Source organism: Myotis daubentonii, chromosome 12 (assembly GCF_963259705.1).
Source record: "Myotis daubentonii chromosome 12, mMyoDau2.1, whole genome shotgun sequence".
Classification (NCBI taxonomy): Eukaryota; Metazoa; Chordata; class Mammalia; order Chiroptera; family Vespertilionidae; genus Myotis; species Myotis daubentonii.
The window spans coordinates 74,568,727-74,589,016 of NC_081851.1; the positions used below are offsets into that span (position 1 = coordinate 74,568,727).

At 34.6% G+C, this 20,290-nt stretch overlaps 1 protein-coding gene across 3 annotated transcripts in view; it reads left to right on the plus strand.

The window, feature by feature from the left end:
- The window catches only part of SMC6 (structural maintenance of chromosomes 6), a 61,189-nt gene that overhangs the window by 25,792 nt on the left and 15,107 nt on the right, over positions 1 to 20,290 (plus strand). For all 3 annotated transcript variants that reach the window (XM_059660500.1, XM_059660501.1, XM_059660502.1), the window contains 11 exons: positions 3,511 to 3,657; positions 3,934 to 4,022; positions 4,200 to 4,364; positions 4,964 to 5,142; positions 6,214 to 6,418; positions 8,906 to 9,020; positions 10,199 to 10,359; positions 12,247 to 12,382; positions 14,128 to 14,208; positions 15,512 to 15,682; positions 19,975 to 20,112. In XM_059660500.1, coding sequence (XP_059516483.1) covers positions 3,511 to 3,657; positions 3,934 to 4,022; positions 4,200 to 4,364; positions 4,964 to 5,142; positions 6,214 to 6,418; positions 8,906 to 9,020; positions 10,199 to 10,359; positions 12,247 to 12,382; positions 14,128 to 14,208; positions 15,512 to 15,682; positions 19,975 to 20,112 — 1,587 coding nt within the window. The remainder of the gene's footprint in view (positions 1 to 3,510; positions 3,658 to 3,933; positions 4,023 to 4,199; positions 4,365 to 4,963; positions 5,143 to 6,213; positions 6,419 to 8,905; positions 9,021 to 10,198; positions 10,360 to 12,246; positions 12,383 to 14,127; positions 14,209 to 15,511; positions 15,683 to 19,974; positions 20,113 to 20,290) is intronic.

Genomic DNA, 20,290 nt, shown 5'->3' on the forward strand with positions numbered 1-20,290 from the left:
GCTGTCTCCGTGTCATTCCTTCTTCGCCGACTCCGTCCACACCTTTGGGGACCCCTGGACCCGCTGGGGCTGGACCCCAGCACCAACCTATATATTTACCTAATTTGAATTTATTACTCAAGTGAAGCTGACCTAAACTTTTGTTCAAGGAGTGTTGTGGCAATACATCTAGAGAGAGGACACTATTTGGATGTGATCAGCTAAGATTCAAGAAAACTCTTCCAATTGGGCCTAGAGGTAGAAGTTGGTTGAGTGGTACATAAAGGTAGTCATTTTCTGTTGGGATCCTCCACATGGATCTTTTTAATATATAGCAGATCCACTCTTTATTCTCGCCTTTCCATTCGTTTTTTCTGTTTTGTTTTGCTGTTGTTTTTTTTAAAGATATTTTTACTGATTTCGGAGAAGAAGGGAGAGGGTGAGAGAATCATTGATCAGCTGCCTCCTGCATACCCCACACTGGGGTTGAGCCCACAACCCAGGCATGTGCCCTGACCAGGAATTGAACCATGACCTCCTGATTCATAGGTCAGAGCCTCGCCAGCCGGGCTCCATTCATTTTTAAACAGCTTTATTGAGATATAGTTCATATACCATACAATTCACCCTTGCAAAATTTACAGGTCAGTGGAATTTTAGTATGTTCACAAGGGTGTGTAGCTAGCACTGTGGAATTCCACACAGTATTATCCCAGAAGTAAGGTTCCTAGCCTTTTCTTTCTATATAGGACACCCCAACCCCACAACCCACCCCCCATATTCAGTGTGGTTGATTTACCTCTGAGTACTTTATTCTACTTAGTAGTTGTTGGCCCCCTCGCTTAGATGTAATAGGATATAATCTTCCCTACCTTGGTTTTTTCTGTGCCTCCAAGTTAAACAGATATGTCTTTTTCTTTTAAGGGTTCTGACATTAAGCTATTAAAGGTAATAGATAAGTATGAAAAATAACAAATGCTACAGATTGTACATTTTCTTGGTGATCTCTGGGCTGAGTTTATTACTCCCTCTTCAGGTAATAAATGGAAGTTCAATCCCACCTACTTCTCTCACCTCACATACTCATTTTGGAGAGAATGTTCTGAAATTTTCACTGTATTGTTCTCGACCTCCTTTTTTAGCTTCTCATGTGAAAAAACTTTTTTTTTTTAATTGCTTAAAGTATTACAAAGGGTATTACATATGTGTCTTTTTTCCCCCCCCGCCCTTGACTATCCCCTGGCCTCCCCCACCCCCCAGCGTCCCATGTCCATTGGTTATGCATATATGCATGCATACAAGTCCTTCGGTTGATCTCTTATACCCCTCCCTCCTGCCCCCCAACTTTCCCCGGCCTTCCCGCTGCAGTTTGACAATCTGTTTGAGGCAGCTCTGCCTCTGTATCTATTACTGTTCAGAAGTTTATAATGGTCTCTATTATCCATGAATGAGTGAGATCATGTGGTATTTTTCCTTCATTGACTGGCTTATAATCTTCCCTACCTTGGTTTTTTCTGTGCCTCGAAGTTAAACAGATATGTCTTTTTCTTTTAAGGGTTCTGACATTAAGCTATTAAAGGTAATAGATAAGTATGAAAAATAACAAATGCTACAGATTGTACATTTTCTTGGTGATCTCTGGGCTGAGTTTATTACTCCCTCTTCAGGTAATAAATGGAAGTTCAATCCCACCTACTTCTCTCACCTCACATACTCATTTTGGAGAGAATGTTCTGAAATTTTCACTGTATTGTTCTCGACCTCCTTTTTTAGCTTCTCATGTGAAAAAACTTTAAGTTACTTCCCTCTTTAGGTATTCACCAATCTAGAAATGGAATCCAGTCTGAGTACTAGGTGCTCATCCCTTTTTTCCAAATGGGAAAAGGAAAATCTGGAGGCTGGGTAAAATTTGCTTCTGTGGGTGTTTGCTCCACTTTAACTGTTTGGGCAATTTATGTAGTAAGTGGTAAATTTCTGGAGGATAAAGACTATCTAATTTTATATTTATGCCCTTCACCCTCTGTCTTACATAAAAACTTTCCCATAATATATGCTCAGTTATTGATTATAGAATGGCTATTGAATCGAAGGTTTCTGAATAGTGTCTAAAGCAGTGATGGCGAACCTTTTGAGCTCGGTGTGTCAGCATTTTGAAAAACTCTAACTTAACTCTGGTGCCATGTCACATATAGAAATTTTTTTATATTTGCAACCATAGTAAAACAAAGACTTATATTTTTGATATTTATTTTATATATTTAAATGCCATTTAACAAAGAAAAATCAACCAAAAAAATGAGTTTGCGTGTCACCTCTGACACGTGTGTCATATGTTCGCCATCACTGGTCTAAAGCAAACTTTAACCTTGTTTAAAACTGAAACTTTAACCTAATTTAAAACTGAAAATATATAAGATGTTTATTGTGTATAACACATAGACCAACTTCAATTTTTATTAAAAAAGCATACAGATTTTACTGTCACTGTTTTAATAATAGAACTTCATTATCATTCTCTGTAATACTTCCTAAATATCCTAATACTGACAGTTCCCTAATCTATATTTCCTGTTCAGATGTTTATCTTGAGCACTGATTCAAATGTCTGTCTTCACAGCTTTATATAACCTGGTCCAGAAACTTTAAACTTAGCATGTCTGGTTGACAATATGGCTCACAGATTCTGAGACATACACTATCTGGCTCTTTCCAGAAAAAGTTGCTGATTCCTGATATAAATTGTTCTCATATTTGCTACTTCTAATCCATTGTCAGTACCCCATTCTGGCCACTAATTATTTTTGCTTCAGGATATTCTGTTAACTTCTTACTGAAATCATTTTCTTTTATTTTCCTCTCCACCCTACCTTCCTTGTGCTTCCAAAGTGACTCACTATACAGATTTGGTCAGATCTTGTCTCCCAGTTGTCTAGGGTTAAGCTGTAAGCTCATCACTGTGGAATTCAAGACCCTTGTACTTCGTCATCTCATCTTCCGCCACTACCTTCTCAGTTTAATCTCCAGAAATATTTCTAACTCATTAATCCCTTACCCCAGCTTTTCTCCTGGTACATTTTTATTAAATCTTTCCCACCTCAGCTCAAATGCTACTCCTGCTTTGAAGACATGCCTTATTTTTTCCTGGCAAAGCTATGGGTTTCTTCTGTATGTTTCCACAATTACAAATAGGCATACTTGCCTTCAGCATTAATCTATTCAAACTGTATGACCAATTTGCATGCCTATTTCTCTGCTGAATTGTGTCTGTCTTCCTTTAATTGTGTTACTTGAAGACAGTTATTACAGCATTTTTGTATCCCCAGAAGATAACATATTTGTTGGAAGTGTGGAATTAAAATTTAATACATTTTAGTATTTTATATTATAATTATATTTGCTTGCCTGATAACTTGAGTTTATGTAATCAGTGAAATTAAATTTATTATTGGGGTGTGAACTATATATAATTTTTTAAATTTCTATTTATTGAAGAAAAATAAAACATATGCCAACAATGTTATGTTTTTAAAGGTCAGACTTAATGAAGCAGAAAACAAATACAAGGATATTCAAGATAAACTGGAAAAGATTAGTGAAGAGACAAATGCAAGAGCACCTGAATGTATGGCGTTGAAAGCAGATGTCACTGCTAAGAAAAGGGCCTATCATGAGGCCGAGGTGAGGGAAATTGTCCAATCTGGAATATTAAAAACTGCATGTCAAATATAGATACTCTTTGTTTATTTTTACAAGTAGAGGTTTTGTAATTGTGTTGAAATCTGTGTTGCTTTAAGACTTTAAAAAAGGTTTTCATTTGGTCATTTATGCACTTTTTTATTTTAAAAATATATTTCTGCTTATATTCAGCCACTGATTTGAAGACTTGGCAAAGTGGACTTGAATGGGATATTTATTTGTTTTTATTTTACTGAAGTGTGTTTAATTTTTCGTTAGATTGTATATAACCGTTCCCTGGATGAGTATAGAGCATTAAAGAAAGATGATGAGCAGCTTTGCAAAAGAATTGAAGAATTAAAAAAAAGGTAAAATAGCTACTTTGTCATTTTTATGGTTCCCTCATTTTATAATAAAGTAGTCTAGTTGAAATGGAGTATTGTATTTTCTGTACTATTGTTAAAGGGTTTTATCACATTGCTTTATGTTTTTTTAATGTTAGGCTTTTCATTTAACATTTTCCACTTTGGATTATTTACTGTTAGTGCCGATCAATCTTTGGAACCTGAGCGGTTGGAAAGGCAAAGAAAAATATCTTGGTTAAAAGACAGAGTAAAGTCCTTACAGGATCAAGAAATTTCTGTCAATCAAGAGATGGAGCAGTTTCAGCAAGCCATAGAAAAGGACAAAGAAGAATATACTAGAATTAGGTAAGTTTCAACATGCTTACACTTATTTTTTTCAATTACTTGAAAATCATAGTGTTGCTCTTTATAGGAAGTAAGAAAACATGGAGGTTTTTGTTTGCTCTACATAATTTAGGGACCTTTTAAAAGCGTTTTTTGAGACTTTCTTACACTCTTAGAGTTGAATAACTTCTGGGATGTCTAGTCCCCATTATTGCATCCTTTTTTTATTATTATTTCTTACTAATTTTTCTCTAGTTGCACAATTATTTTTAAATAAAGACATCTTCAGTGGTTCTCAACCTGTGGGTCGCGACCGCTTTGGCAGTCGAATGACCCTTTCACAGGGGTCGCCTAAGACCATCCTGCATATCAGATATTTACATTACGATTCATAACAGTAGCAACATTACAGTTATGAAGTAGCAACGAAAATAATTTTATGGTTGAGTCACAACATCAGGAACTGTATTTAAAGGGCCAGAAGGTTGAGAACCTCTGATCTGCTTTTAGTTTTTAGGGTAGCGGGTTCTGTTACTGGTATACAAGTGTTAGGGGAGAAGGGTGAATATTTCTGTGTAATTTTATCACGTCTGCTCTGTTCTTCCACTTTTATATTTTAGGAGAGAAGAATTAGATGTGAAGCATTCACTGAGCTATAATCAGAGGCAGCTGAAAGAACTGAAGGATAGTAAAACTGATCGACTGAAACGATTTGGCCCTCATGTTCCAGCTCTTCTCGAAGCAATAGACGATGCTTATAGACGTGGGCACTTTACCTATAAACCTGTAGGCCCCTTAGGTATTTGTCACCATTTAGTCAGGATATAATAAACATTAGAAATAAGGTTTTATTTTTAGGAGTGGGTCTATTGAATCTAATTTTAAACCTATTATCAAAGAGCTATATAGTTACGTGTGGATTTTAATTGTACATGTTTTAAGAAGTAGTGATGAGTCACCTTAAAGTTTGTAACTTTGCTTTTGTATCTTTAAAGCATAAAATACTCAAAAGAGAACTTAGGAAAATAATTATAGAGTTAAATAATCTGATTTTGATTTTTTTTCCCCTGAATGAGTAAATAAATGAACTAACTTGACTGTAACTGATTAGTAAGAAAATCCAGTGACATTAAGACATATTTGAAAGGATACTCACCACCTGAGTTTTGTTTAACCTTTAAAAAATGACTTGTGTTTTTCTGAGTTTCTTAGTTTCTATTAAGGATGGACAACATTGTTTCTAAGTCCTCTTCCAACTGTAATATCTGGGATTACTTAAATATCTCCATATATACCTGAGATTTTAGAAAATCAGTTGAGTTCTCCTACGGAGTTATCTCTAATTCTGTACCTTGTTACGTGAAAATATAAACTTATTTTGTTAGTAAAGTACTGTATTGTATAAGTACAGTGCTATATACAATATTAAGTATTGTAGTAATGTCTCTTTAATTAAATATGTACCTCTATGCCAGGATCCATTTCAGTGAAAGGCATTTTTTCCTGTTGTAAGTCTAAAGTTCCAATGTTAATCACTTTTATAAAAAAAAAAATAAAAAATCTCTAAATCTTTTGATTGATTTTCAAAATACCATTCAAAGGCTGGAATCTATAAATGTATGTAGGAAAACCACTGTTGATTTACATTCCAGTGGGACAGCTTTTTTCACAGAGTAGAGTGGGTTTCCTCCCAGTGTGATGAGTGGATATGTGGCATTTCCCACTCAGTTAAAGTAAGATTTGTAATATCATTTAAGCTGCTTTACATGAGAATATTTTAAAATCATTATGAACTATTTTAAAAAGATAGTTACATTAATGTTCAAAAATCAGTATTTATGGGCCTTTAATAATTTTTTATCACTTTTAGGAGCATGCATTCATCTTCGGGATCCTGAACTTGCTTTGGCTATTGAGTCTTGCTTAAAAGGACTTCTGCAAGCTTATTGTTGCCATAATCATTCTGATGAAAGAGTACTTCAGGCACTGATGAGAAAGTTTTATTTACCAGGGACCTCACGGCCACAGATAATAGTTTCTGAGTTTCGGAATGACATGTATGATGTACGACACAGGTAAGGCATCAGTAATTAAATACTGTTTCTGGTTTTGCTTAATCATGTGCAAGTCACAAAGAATGAAAACATTTTTATGTTAACCATATCTGTACTACTGATATACAAAACTGCATCAGGCCACTTTGTTCTTTTCTGGTAGATAAACAAGAGAGATACGCTCTGCCTTGAGGTCTGTTGTGGGAGTCAGTACAGTGAAATGGATGTAGTGTGGCCTAGGAATTATGCTGATGGGGGAAATGGTGCCAGACCTAGACAAATAAAGAGGGAGGCATTAAGGGAGACACTGTTAATGTGCTTCAGAGATTGCATAAAGAGCTGTGATTGTTTTCCTTAATGACCCTAACAAACCTTTCAAGTCAAGATACCCAAACTGGCTTCTTTACTAGCTGTTGGCTGGCTGCCCATTGTATTTCTAAGTATCTACATAGTCCCTAATTTATTCTTTGTCAGCTTTGATAAAATTGGATTACAAGTTATAGTTGTGGTTGAGATAAGGGAGTAAATAAATGTTAGGAGGTAGGTTAGTGAAGAAATCAGAGGAGAGAGGAAAATGATTGGTCTTCTAACTGATGAGTTTGTTAATTGCATTCTAGGCAAATAGAATTTTATGTGCAAATTGCATGGAAGCATGACATCATAAATTACTCTGCAAAAATAGCATTTGCATTATTATAGATAGTAAGGAACAGATTAAAAGATATTTAGGACAAAATAACACATGTTACTTCAATATAAGAGAAAGAAGAATTGAGGATCACTGCTAGGTTTTTGGCTGGAGTGACTACCTAACAGATGTGCCAACAATTGATTTAGGAAAAATATAAGAAAAAAGTGAATTCGTCAAAAGTAAAGTTCTGTATTAGAATTGTTGATTTTGGGCTTTTATACTAGAAAGTAGAGGCCCAGTGCACTGATTCGTGCACCGGTGGGGTCCCTCAGCCTGGCCTGCAGGAATCAGGCCAAAACCGGCTCTCTGACATCCCCCTGAGGAGTCCTGGATTGTGAGAGGGCATAGGCCAGGCCAAGGGACTCCATCAGTGCATGATTGGGGTCTGGGAGGGACCGCAGGAGGGCTCCAGGGCATGTCTGCCCGCCTTGCCCAGTCCTAATCGGCCGTACCCCAGCAGCAAGCTAACCTACCTGTCAGAGCGTCTGCCCCTGGTGGTCAGTGCACATCACAGTGACTGGTCGGACACTTAGTATATTAGGCTTTTATTATATAGGATAAGGATTGGGAGTTAAGAGTAAGTGTTTTCTTTTTCTGCATGGGAATTTTACCTTAAGTTGATTTCTAGTTTGATCCCTGGTTTCTTAAACCCCATAAAAGTGAAATTTCAGTTGTGCTACCAGACAACATTGCTGTGGTAAAAAATGATCCCTGACAGGTTAGTTGCAACTGAAGTTGGGGAATATAAACATTCAAATTTAATTTGTGTAAAAGCCAGTCTCCTGATTTCTACCCTAAAACCTGCTCTTCCTAGAATTTTCTCCATCTTCATTTTTCAGTTGCTTAAGCCAAAAGTAGGTTTACAGTTGTCCCTATGGAAAATAATGCAATATTTAATAACTAATAATGCAAGAATAAACTCTGTTTCACATACAACTGTAAGCCTGCTTTTGCCCCACCCTGTATATACAAAGATACTTTCTTTGTTTTAGAATTGTAGGACTAAGAAAGTACTAAGACTACCATGACCATTTCCCCTTTAGATACTCATTGCTTCTGCACCTTCTGTTCTTGGTGTATCCATTCTTCAGTGCTGTTAATAGCACAGATGTTTAAAATTTTAGTTGAAAGAGTGAATGTCTCTTTAGGGAGCCCAAATTATAATTCCTAAGAATATCATTTCTCTCATATTTCCTCTGTGTTCATAATAATCTTCACTTCAGTTTTTCTTGTCTTGGTAGTAATATTGTCTCACTTTTTTAGTTAATTGACTTTTATTTTTATGTATGATAGCATGTAAGATTTAAGAAAGGTGTAATTATTGTAACAGGCAGTAGGGCATAGTGTTTAAGAATCTGGGCTCTACAAATGTTGAATCACTGTGTTGTACACCTGAGACTAATATAATATCATATGCCAACTCTACTTTATTAAAAAAAGGAGAAGAAGAATCTGGGCTCTAGAGCTGAGCTGCCTGGTTTAAATCCTAACCCAGGCATTTAACAAGCTCTATGACATTGAGGAACTTATTAAAATCTGAAGCCTCTCCTCTGGAAAGAAAAAGGGAGAGAATAGTATTATCTATCTCATTGTTGCTATAGGATTAGATGAGCATAGAATATTCTTATAACAGTGCCTATCACATATAAATGTTTGCTAAGTAAATAAATAAACCTAATCAGATATTTTCAAATGTTACCAGATATTTTTCATTATCTTATCATTGCCTATCATCTACTCACCCATTAATATATATGTAGGGATGTTTACATATAATTAAAGTTTGATGCTAATCCTTATGTATTTTTGTCTCTTAGAGCTGCTTATCATCCAGAGTTCCCAACGGTGCTGACAGCTTTGGAAATAAATAACGCAGTTGTTGCAAATAGCCTGATTGACATGAGAGGGATAGAAACAGTGCTGCTAATCAAAGTAAGACCAGATGCGTGCTGTGTTTATGTTTTTTAAAAAATTTCATAACTGAAGTAGGTTATATAAGTCCCTGTTCCCCTCCTACATCATGGAGCTGTTGATGTTTCATCATTGTACATGTACCTCGTAGGAAAATCTATAGAATAATACAGAGCTGGTGGTTTGTGTTTTTTGCCCCAGGGAACTTCATTACTTTCAGCTATTCTTTGTAAAGCAGTTTCACAAGTGTGTATATTTTTTTGATGCATGATGCTATAAATTTTTTTGTTTATGCTTTCTTGATTGCCTGCCAAATTCATTTTTTACTTGCCCTGACAGATATATGTATTATTATCATTCTACTTTTTAAACAAATACTTGACTTGATACTTTATAAATCTCTTTTCTTAAAAATGTGAGTGCTGTAAAATCAATATGTATTCTTTATCTGTATATGCATTTTTATATACTTGTTTGATTTGATCACCATATAGTGTTTTACCTATTGGAATAAATTTGCTGGAAAGGAATAAGGAAACTTAAAACAGAAATACGTAATCAAGACAAACACAATAGAGCCTGTTTTTCTTATTAATGGAAATGAGGAGTAACGGTATTAGTAAGCCAAGTGTATGTGTGTATTGCAAGTGTTGTAATTTTTGTGGGCTTGGCTCTATCATATTTTAGAAGGATATATGAAATAAAACAATGAAATCCTATTGTAAAGGTCTGTGCCTGGAGAGGTTAAGCCTGATTCCCTTTTGATTTCCTCTAAAGCTTAAATATTTCAAGGTTGTTGTCGTTTACTGGAATTTGTTTTTCAGTTGCATCATTTCTAGGAAGTCATTTAGAAAAAATAAGATTTGTATTAACTGGTAAAAGTAAATATTTTCATGTGAAGAGTTACTTAAAATTTTTAATTTTGAATGGATAGCAATATTAGAATTTAAAAATAGAACGTATCAGTTTGTCATAAAGCATTATTTGCTGTGCTGATTTGAAGACTTAATAGTTTTAATTCTTTGAATCTTGAAAGTTTTTTTTAAAATTTTTTTGTTTAACTTTATGGAATTATTTTACTTGAATGTTTAAATAAAAAATATTTGAATCTTAAAACAATGGCAGAAATTTTGAAATTGTGTGCATCAGAAATGCTTTGGCACAATTTAAGAAATGTATTCGTCCTCTGTTGTTTTTAGAGTAATTCTGTAGCTCGTGCAGTTATGCAGTCCCAAAAGCCACCTAAGAATTGCAGGGAAGCTTTTACTGCTGATGGTGATCAAGTTTTTGCAGGACGTTATTACTCATCTGAATACACAAGACCTAAATTCCTAAGCAGAGATGTGGATTCTGAAATAAGGTTGGTGTCCAGTGTGGCTTTGCTATATTATTTCTACTGCTTCCTTTGGGGTTCATACATATTTTATTAGGTAGCACATGTTCTTTCTCCAAGTAAAAAATAATTAAAATTAAGGAGAAACACTCTATGAAAATACATAACAGAATTTGTCCTACCCTGAAAAAGGGAAGTTATAAAATTTAGCCATTTTGTTTATGTAAATTATGTTGATTCTTTTTTATTAATTATTTTTTAATATATCTTATTGATTTTTTACAGAGAGGAAGGGAGAGGGATAGAGAGTTAGAAACATCGATGAGAGAGAAACTTCGATCAGCTGCCTCCTGCACACTCCCTACTGTGGGGATGTGCCCACAACCAAGGTACATGCCCTTGACCGGAATCAAACCTGGGACCCTTGAGTCTGCAGGCCGATGCTCTATCCACTGAGCCAAACCGGCTAGGGCAATTATGTTGATTCTTTAAATTTATTCTAAATATTCAGAAAAATGTTTAATAACAATATTGTTTATTGGTTTTATTTTTTGTTTAGGCTCTTAGTTTCAAATTTTATTTACTTGGTAAATTTTTATTGTTTTAGCAAAATTACTATTTGTTAATAAATGTATAGATTTATATATGATAAACATTTCTTATTAAATCCTCAGGAGCCATCTTAAATTTTTGCATCAGGCCCCATTTTTATCAGAAATACCACAATTATTCTTCTTTCCTCATTTTTATTCATTTATCATTTATTCAGCTGACTTTTTTTTTTTAAATTTTGAGAATTCCAGTAAGGTAGCACATTTATAATATTTATCAAATTTAAGTTGCTGTGTTATTTTATATATCAGTAAGGAAGAAAAAAGCTGCTAATAGAACCATGGACTGAAAGATTATTTCAGAGAGGTGAAAACGTGGGAAATATGCATCTTATTGAAATATGGCACACTCACTCTCAGAGAAGTTTTTCTTTTTTTTCTTTTTCTTTTTTTTTTTTTAAATATATTTTATTGATTTTTTACAGAGAGGAAGGGAGAGAGATAGAGAGTTAGAAACATCGATGAGAGAGAAACATCGATCAGCTGCCTCCTGCACATCTCTCACTGGGGATGTGCCCGCAGCCCAGGTACATGCCCTTGACCGGAATCGAACCCTGGACCTTTCAGTCCGCAAGCTGACGCTCTATCCACTGAGCGAAACCGGTTTCGGCGAGAAGTTTTTCTTAACTGCAAAGGTGGTTCACTTCCACCAGGCACTCACCTCTGGGGGACAGGTACTATGGTCAGGCAGGAAAAGGTCATTTCTGAAGACGGTGAATGCTGGCCAGATCTTTATGGTTTTGGCATTTGCTTGCTTTATTCTCCATCCCTTTTCATTGTCCTCCTTTCATTCACTTTAATTCCTCACGCATTCATAGCAGTGATAGCACTTACTCACCAACAGTGAATGTTGAGCTGCCAATTTTATCTTTTCACCCCTCGGTGCCTCTGTGCAGTTCTTCCCATCCTCTCCTCTAGTTGGTCCCACTGTTGAAAACTTTACAGAATACAATTGCCATGTCTCCCAAAGTCTGATTTTTCCGTGGTACTATGGACGTATAGTGTCCTGTTTGTATTTTGATGTTATGGTTTATTTCCTGAGTCTTTTTTGTTTGAGTTATTCATGTCTTAATTCTATCTCTGCCTCTACTTATCACTATGCACAAAGTCCGCCACACAGAAATCATATCATAAATGCCTATTAATGAAATAAGTAAAATTTGACTCCAGTCTAGATATTTTTTTGAAATCATTAGGATTTTTACAAATAAGCTATTAAAAATTAGTTTTTCTTTGTAAAGATCTAAAGTATTTGTAATATTTAGAAATAGTTTTAAATTATTTTTTATACTTCTCTATCCAGTGAATTGGAGGATGAGGTTGAAAATAAGAAGGCCCAGATATTAAATTTTCAGCAACATTTGTCTGCCCTTGAAAAGGATATTAAACGCAATGAAGAATTTCTTAGAAGGTACCAACTACGACATAAAGAATTAAAGGTAAAAAAATATATGCATCATTTTGTTTTCTCATCTTGTCACTTCTAAGCTGTTTTTAAAATTCTACCATTTATTTAGTTAAGCACCTTTATATTCTTAAAAGAGCTTTTTACATATGTGGGTTTTATCTATCAGTATTTACGTTGTTAAAAATTAAAACAAAATTTAACTGTATTTATTAGTTCACTTAAAAATTATAAACTCATTGTTTGTTAACATGCTAACATTTTTATGAAAAATAACTTTTCCAAATACCAAAGCTATTTAGTGAGAAGATTGACATTTTTATATTTTTGTAGTAAATTTGTATTTCTGGCTTAATAAAACTTAACTGAATTATCAAGTCAACCTTCTGCAATCAATCTGTTGCAATAAGTACACGTCACCGAGTTATAAACCTCCTGAGCACTTATGAGAAATAATAGTAAAAACGGTGAATAATGTCTTAGTGTTTTTATGAGGATAGTTTTTTTGGTTTTTTTTGTTTGTTTTTTTTTTAAATATATTTTATTGATTTTCCACAGAGAGGAAGGGAGAGAGATAGAGAGCTAGAAACATCGATGAGAGAGAAACATCAACCAGCTGCCTCCTGCACATCCCCAACTGGGGACGTGCCCGCAACCCAGGTACATGCCCCCGACCGGAATCGAATCTGGGACCTTTCAGTCCGCAGGCCGATGCTCTATCCACCGAGCCAAACCGGTTTCGGCGAGAATAGTTTTGACCTCATGAATCTCTGCAAGAGTTTCAGAGGCATCCAGGCAGTACTTGAATTGTACTCTGAAGACCCCTGGATTAGAATAATCTTTCCACAAGTTGAGTCTGGATATTTTAGAATATTTTCTCTATGAATTCAACACTATCATCATTTTAAATGCAAAGATTGAGTACTTACATCTTTTTTGTGTGGGAATGGGTCACCAGTGAGGGTAATATGGCAAACTTGGTAATATAACTTACTTTGGTTCATTTAATACTAATATGACTCTTTTATTAAATACAGAATCCTTCTGTAACACAGAGTAGAACATCATGGATTAATATAGCCTTTCTTTATTTTTTTTTTATTTTTATTTTTTTTTTAGTATTTTTTTTTTTTTTATTGCTTAAAGTATTACAAAGGGTATTACATATGTATCCATTTTATCCCCCCGCCCTAGACAGTCCCCTAGCCTCCCCTATCACCCAGTGTCTTATGTCCATTGGTTATGCTTATATGCATGCATACAAGTCCTTTAGTTGCTCTCTTACCCCCCTACCTCCTGCCCCCCAACCCTCCCCGGCCTTCCCACTGCAGTTTGACAATCTGTTTGAGGCAGCTCTGCCTCTGTATCTATTATTGTTCAAAAGTTTATAATGGTCTCTATTGTCCATGAATGAGTGAGATCATGTGGTATTTTTCCTTTATTGACTGGCTTATTTCACTTAGCATAATGCTCTCCAGTTCCATCCATGACGTTGCAAATGGTAAGAGTTCCTTCCTTTTTACAGCAGCATAGTATTCCATCGTATAGATGTACCACAGTTTTCTAATCCATTCATCTACTGATGGGCACTTACGCTGTTTCCAGATATTAGCTATGGTGAATTGTGCTGCTATGAACATAGGGGTGCATATATCCTTTCTGATTGGTGTTCCATTTGACCCTGTGATCCCACTTCTAGGAATATATCCCAAGAAGCCTTTCTTTATTTTTATTTTTCATTTATTTTTATGTTACTAAAATTAAAATACTTTCTTTCAGATGAAAATAAGAAAAAGTATTTCTGAAATTCAGGAACTTGAGAATATAGAAGAACACCAGTCTGTAGATATTGCAACCTTGGTAAGAGTCTTTTCCTCAAAGTTATAAAGGACAAAACTATCATTTAGCTTAACAGTATCTACTCAGCTTTTTTTTAAATCCTTTTACTTAAGGCTGCTTTTCATGATTGTCTCCATTTACAGGTAAGATAGAAACTACCTCATGTATAGCCTTCAAGTTCCTTATTGTTTTGTCTGTATAACTTGCATGAATAATAACTGATTTTGTCATCTACTACATGAAGAAAACTTTATCAAAGCTTAATTGTGCTCGTAAAATCAAACAGTGGCACTTTAAACCCTGCTGCCTAGCATAGTATTTTTCAGAGTGAATCAGTATCAATATTAATGGGTACCTTTTAGTCAGTTACGCTTGTTCTCTTTGCATTGTTTCTTTTCCCCAAGTTAATAGTTTTCAGTTTAATTGACCACATATTTGTTATTCTGTATTTTTTTCAGGCAGCTGTTTATGATATTCAGCTTAGCTTCTCTGAGTTACAGTAAACAATGGATTAGATAGCTTGCAGAATCTGGTTAAAAGAAGTATTAGTGTCTATACTGTACGTCATATAAACTGCTGAGGGATATACAGCATGTGGAACTCTACTCAAATGAGAATTTGTCTTCATTTTTTTATTAGTAATCTTGTTTCCCACATTTTATTTGTCTGCTTTAACTCCTTTTATTGATAGATTAAGTTTCTTTTATATATACTTTTTTATTGATTTCAGAGAGGAAAAGGAGAGGGAGAGAGAGAGAGAAACATCAGTGATGAGAGAGAATCATTGATCGGCTGCCTCCTGCACGCCCCTTACTGGGGATCATGCCCGCAACCCTGGGCATGTGCTCTTGACTGGAATCGAACCCAGGACCATTCAGCCCACGGGCCAATGCGCTATCCACTGAGAAAACTGGCTAGGGTGATAGACTAAGTTTCTTGAAGATATGTAATATGTCTTGTTTATTTTTGTTTACTCAGCATCTAACACATTGTCTGGCACAAGGTAGATATTTATACCAGTATGTACTATATTGTGAAAGAAAAGTAAGTGGGTAGAATAAAAGTTATTCTTTTTGATTATGACCTCAAGCACAATATAGTTTTAAATTGTGTCCTAAATAGTATCTCTCACTATTTTGAACCTGTTTCCTTCTTCCTAATTTGCTTTTGAGAGTGTGAAAATGCCCTAGTAGTCTTTGAATTTGTCTTTTATCTGATTTGCCTATAGCGTGTAGTGTCTTCTCTCTTAGAATTGTTTGTACTACTTTTCTATCTGATAACAAAGCATTTTAATTAACTCCATATGCTCTGTAAATGTAATCAGGAAGATGAAGCTCAAGAAAATAAAATGAAAATGAAAATGGTTGAGAAAAGTATGGAACAACAAAAAGAAAATATGGAATACCTTAAAAGTCTGAAAGTAGAAGCAGAAAACAAGTATGATGCGATTAAACTGAAAGTTAACCAGCTAGCAGAGCTAGCAGATCCACTTAAGGTATGTATTATTGTTATTCTATGATATATGTATCTTAGGTGTTAACTTTATATCTACAGTGTACTCACTAGATATTATCCTAACATAGTTTATGTTTAAACGTTAATATAACCATGTAAAAATAGGATGTAAACCAAATTTTCATCCTTAGATCAATTAGAATAAAATGCTTCTGCTCATGCTTTTATAAGAATAAATTGGCAAGTTTTTGTCCCAGAAGATTATAGCTCCCCGCCCTCTTTATTTTCTGATTTAATTTTTTTTTTTTTTTTTTTTTTAGAGCTAGAGCCAGGGACATCTTGTCTGTCTGCACTGTTTCTGTGCTTGCCTGTTCTGTTGTCCCACTTTCCTTCAATAACTCAAGCCAACTTGAAATAAAGTGCTACTCAGTTCCTGCTTATTGGCATTTCCCAGTTACGTTCCAGCTTGAATTTAGTTTATTTTTTTTAACACATGCTTTTTAAAACCAAATTTAGGAAAACAATTATTCAACAATTAAATTGTGTAAAATTTTCCAAGTTGTTTATTAGGTTAATTATTAATATTTTATTGTCATCATTTTTATGAATAGCTCAATTATTTTCAGGACTTTTATTTATAAGACACTGGGAAGAATGAATAGGATATTTTCAGAGGGGTGGGGTATCTGAGATATCACTCTAACATATCCTTTTCTTTTTCCAGGAAAATTAATTGCCCTCAGTATATTAAAATGTGTTTAGATATTTTTAAAGTTTAAGAGAATTTGCATGCATAAAAATTTTTATTGTAATTTTGTTTATTAAAAAATTTTAAAAATGTAATAAAGAGTTGAGAGAATAGTAGAGGAATTTAGAGGTTTTGCTGGTAGATTTCTCTGTAGTTACTATCCCTGGAGCTGAGATTTCTGTCTGCCATTATAACCTAAGATGGATCAATTGAGGCGAGCAAAGGTGGGGATTGAGAATGGAAAGAGACTTTGCTTGGGGTGATAGGTGCATGATTCAGTGTGCAGGTGATATTTGATTGGGTTGTACACTTGAAACCTGTATGGTTTTGTGAACCAATGTCACCCCAATAAATTCAATAAAAAATAAATAAAATTATGACTGAGAAAATGAGAAAGAAGAAAAGAAAATAGGAAAATAGACTAAGAAGAATATATAGTTTAAATATTAAATTGTAAAGTTGTGAGGAAGGAAAATGTACTAAACGTAACACTGAGAAATACAAATAAGAGAGTAGTTACCACAGGAAATAAGAATTAAGAAGATAAAGCCTAAGACAAAAAAGAAAACGAAATTCCTTTTTAAAAGAAGAAAAAGAATAAAATAAATATGAAAATTATCAAAAATAGACAAGGTAGAATTCAGAGAAATAAATTCAGGAATTAGAGCAGTAAAATTACAACAAAGGTAAGGTTAAAATATTTTTTTTAATGGGTGAAGGATTGAACAGAGTGACGAAATCAAAATGATGAAATACGGTAAAACGATATAGGGAAAGAAAGCACCTAAATTATTTATCCCAGAAGACTTAAAATTAAAAACAAGAAATGATGAAGAGTAAGCTGTGTTCTGTTCTTTTAGGGACCTCTAAGCTAAAGCAACTCCTGGAATTGGGAGTCCATAAATAAGTCCAAGAGCAGAAAAATATGGGCAGAAGGCAGTAAGAATTCTTGGTCTTAGCTCTTTGCCTTGGCTGCAAATAACTGAAAGCTAGGAGGTGAGTCCTTCAGTTAACCTGCATGCAAACAGCTAGTAGCCAAGAGGTTTTCCTTCACAGTGTCACATCACATAGCCGTCAGTAACAAGAGGACCAAGAGGATTTGGCTAACAAAATAATTCCTGAGAAACTGCAGTCACTTGTTAAACATTAGCAGCTTCTAGACATAATGCTTGCTGTTAGGACATTTGTTCATTTTGTGAGAGGGGTGGTAAAGAGTAGAATACTCTATTTAAACATGCAGTCGTTGAAATCTTGGCATGGGGAATACTTTTCTCACAAGATTTCATGTTTTATAGTTTTTTAAAACCTCTTAATGAACGTAGGTTTATATGAAACAAGAAGCAATCTTTCCGATGGTGCTGAATAAAATTCATTGTTTAGGCATCCAAAAGAATAAGGTTTTTCAATGATTCTGTCCTTTCTAGCATCTTAGTCTATTTTCTAAAGGCTGTAACTTCTTGCAGGTGGAAACTCTACAGCAAGCATGTCAAACTGAAAGGCTAATGACATGGGCCAAATAAATGAGGCCAAGGGCCGCGAGTTTGACATGCTTACTCTACAGGTTAAGGGCTGCATCATAGTTTCATTTTAGACCTATCCCATCCTAGGCCTCAGCCCCAAACCAAGATGAATGTATTAATTTGCTTTTATTATCTCTAGTTCTTCATTTCGCCATCAAATTAAATGAAATTAAAAGAAATGCTCTCTTGGTTTCCTTTTAGTTTTAGATCTCATAGTATCCAGGACATATATTTATTAAATATACAAGGACAAATCAGACAGCCATGGTAAATGTTGAGAAAGGGATATTAACATCTGTAGGTCTTTTCCTATTATTTTATGCTGTAGGTCTTTCCCTTTCTCAGGTTGCTAGGAGGGAAGATTAACCAGCACAAATGTGTCCTTGTGTGTTTTATCCCTTCTGTTCCCTAACACTGAATTGATTCCCTAAAGCAAATGGGGCCTATTTATTTTGACAGCTTCTACCAAAAATGATTAGAAAACTTAGTTCTGTTTTTAGAAGACAAGCATTCTATTTCATAAACTGTTCCCATTCCTAATTGTAATCTCTCCTGCTACACACATTGCACCCAGTTTCTTTTATTGTTTGATATAAATGAGCAGTTTGTTTTCATCCTTCATGTAACAATGATTTTAATAGAACTCTTTTATAAAAGCTATATGTTATCAAATGTCTATCATGGTGATATTTCCATTAATATGAACAAGCTGCAATAAATTGTATTCTTAGGTTAGAAAATAGCCCATGATGTGAGGTAAATATTTTCCATGTTTAGATACCTCTTCCTTTTGCGGATACCTCCATATATTGTCCCATGTGATGCTCTTATTGCTGCTCTGGTTTGTATTTGTTTCTTTCTCTGTTTATAACTAACTCTTGAGACTGAACATGATAATCATAGTGTCAGTGAGCAATGCTAGGCTCAAAAAACAAACAAACAAATTAACTAAAATATAACGTGGTGGTTCTTAAATCAGCCTTTTGAAAACAGTGTTATTGAGATATAAGTGACATGCATTAAATACACATATAAGTGTATGAGTTCATAAATTTTGACATGTATATACCTGTAAAACCTCACAATCAGAAAAAAGAACAATCCTTCATGCTCAGTTTCCTCGTGCCCCTTTGTAATCTGTCCCTCCCTGTGCCCTGCCCCTCGTCGCCAGACAGCCATCAGTCTGCTTTCTACACTGTAGCCTGCACATTTTCTAGAATTACATGCAATGGAATAACACATTATATACTCTCACTTTTTTGTGATCTGACCTTTTTCAGAACCTAACATGCTGTCTAGCACATAATGTATACACTGTTTATAGTTTGAAAGAAAAAGTGAGTGAATGGAATACAAGTTACTCTTTCTGATTATTGTAATCATCCATATTTTTACCTGAATCAATAATTCATTTCTTCTTATTGCCACGTAGCATTCCATTGTGTTTGATATACCACAATTTGTTTCATTTACTGATTGATGGACATGGGTTTCCAGGTTGGGGCTATTACAAAGAAAGCTGCTCTAAACATTTGTATATCAAACCAAAAGAACAAGCGCTCTGAGATTCTAAACTTATTTTGGTGCTTCTTAAATCAAGAGCTATTTAAAAGATTGAGATTCGGGGATTCCAGACCTAAAATAAAACATCCAGAGGTGGAGTCTAGAAGTCTATATATTTTGTAAAAACATCCAAATCAGTGGTAATGTAGATCATTATTTGAGAAGCCACCATAATGAATGTCTTTATGCATATGTCATCCAAGCCTTTCACCAGGCTAATGTGGCTTCCCACCAAACTATGCTGTTTACCAAAATAAAGTTGAAAGCACCATATATATGGAGACTTCATATAAGAGTTTAAATATAATCATGTGACTTCTCGTTTCTATTCAGACACATCCGGTATGAACTCTAACACTTGTGTCTTGAAGCAACATAGTCCTATCCACTTTATGGAGTTGTCAGTTTGTTTTATAGTTTGTTTTATTGCTGGTAATTATTTAAAAAAAAAACAAAAAAACAATGTTTGCTTTAGAAATTATTTTGGCTTTCTTCAAACAGGATGAATTAAACATTGCTGATTCTGAAGTAGATACCCAAAAACGAGGGAAGCGGCATTATGAAGAAAAACAAAAAGAACACTTGAATACTTTAAATAAAAAGAAACGAGAACTGGATATGAAAGAAAAAGAACTAGAGGTTATCATTTTTTATTTTACGTTTTTGTTTACAACCTTACTCCTAATTCCCAAAGTGCGTTTTTCTTAATATCCTGTTTTCAAACATACACAAGTTGTCGGATGAGTATCTGTTTCCTATAAAGTAACAGCTGTTTTGGTGAATCAAGAGAAGGAGCCTTAGGGAGTCTCTGAGTGTG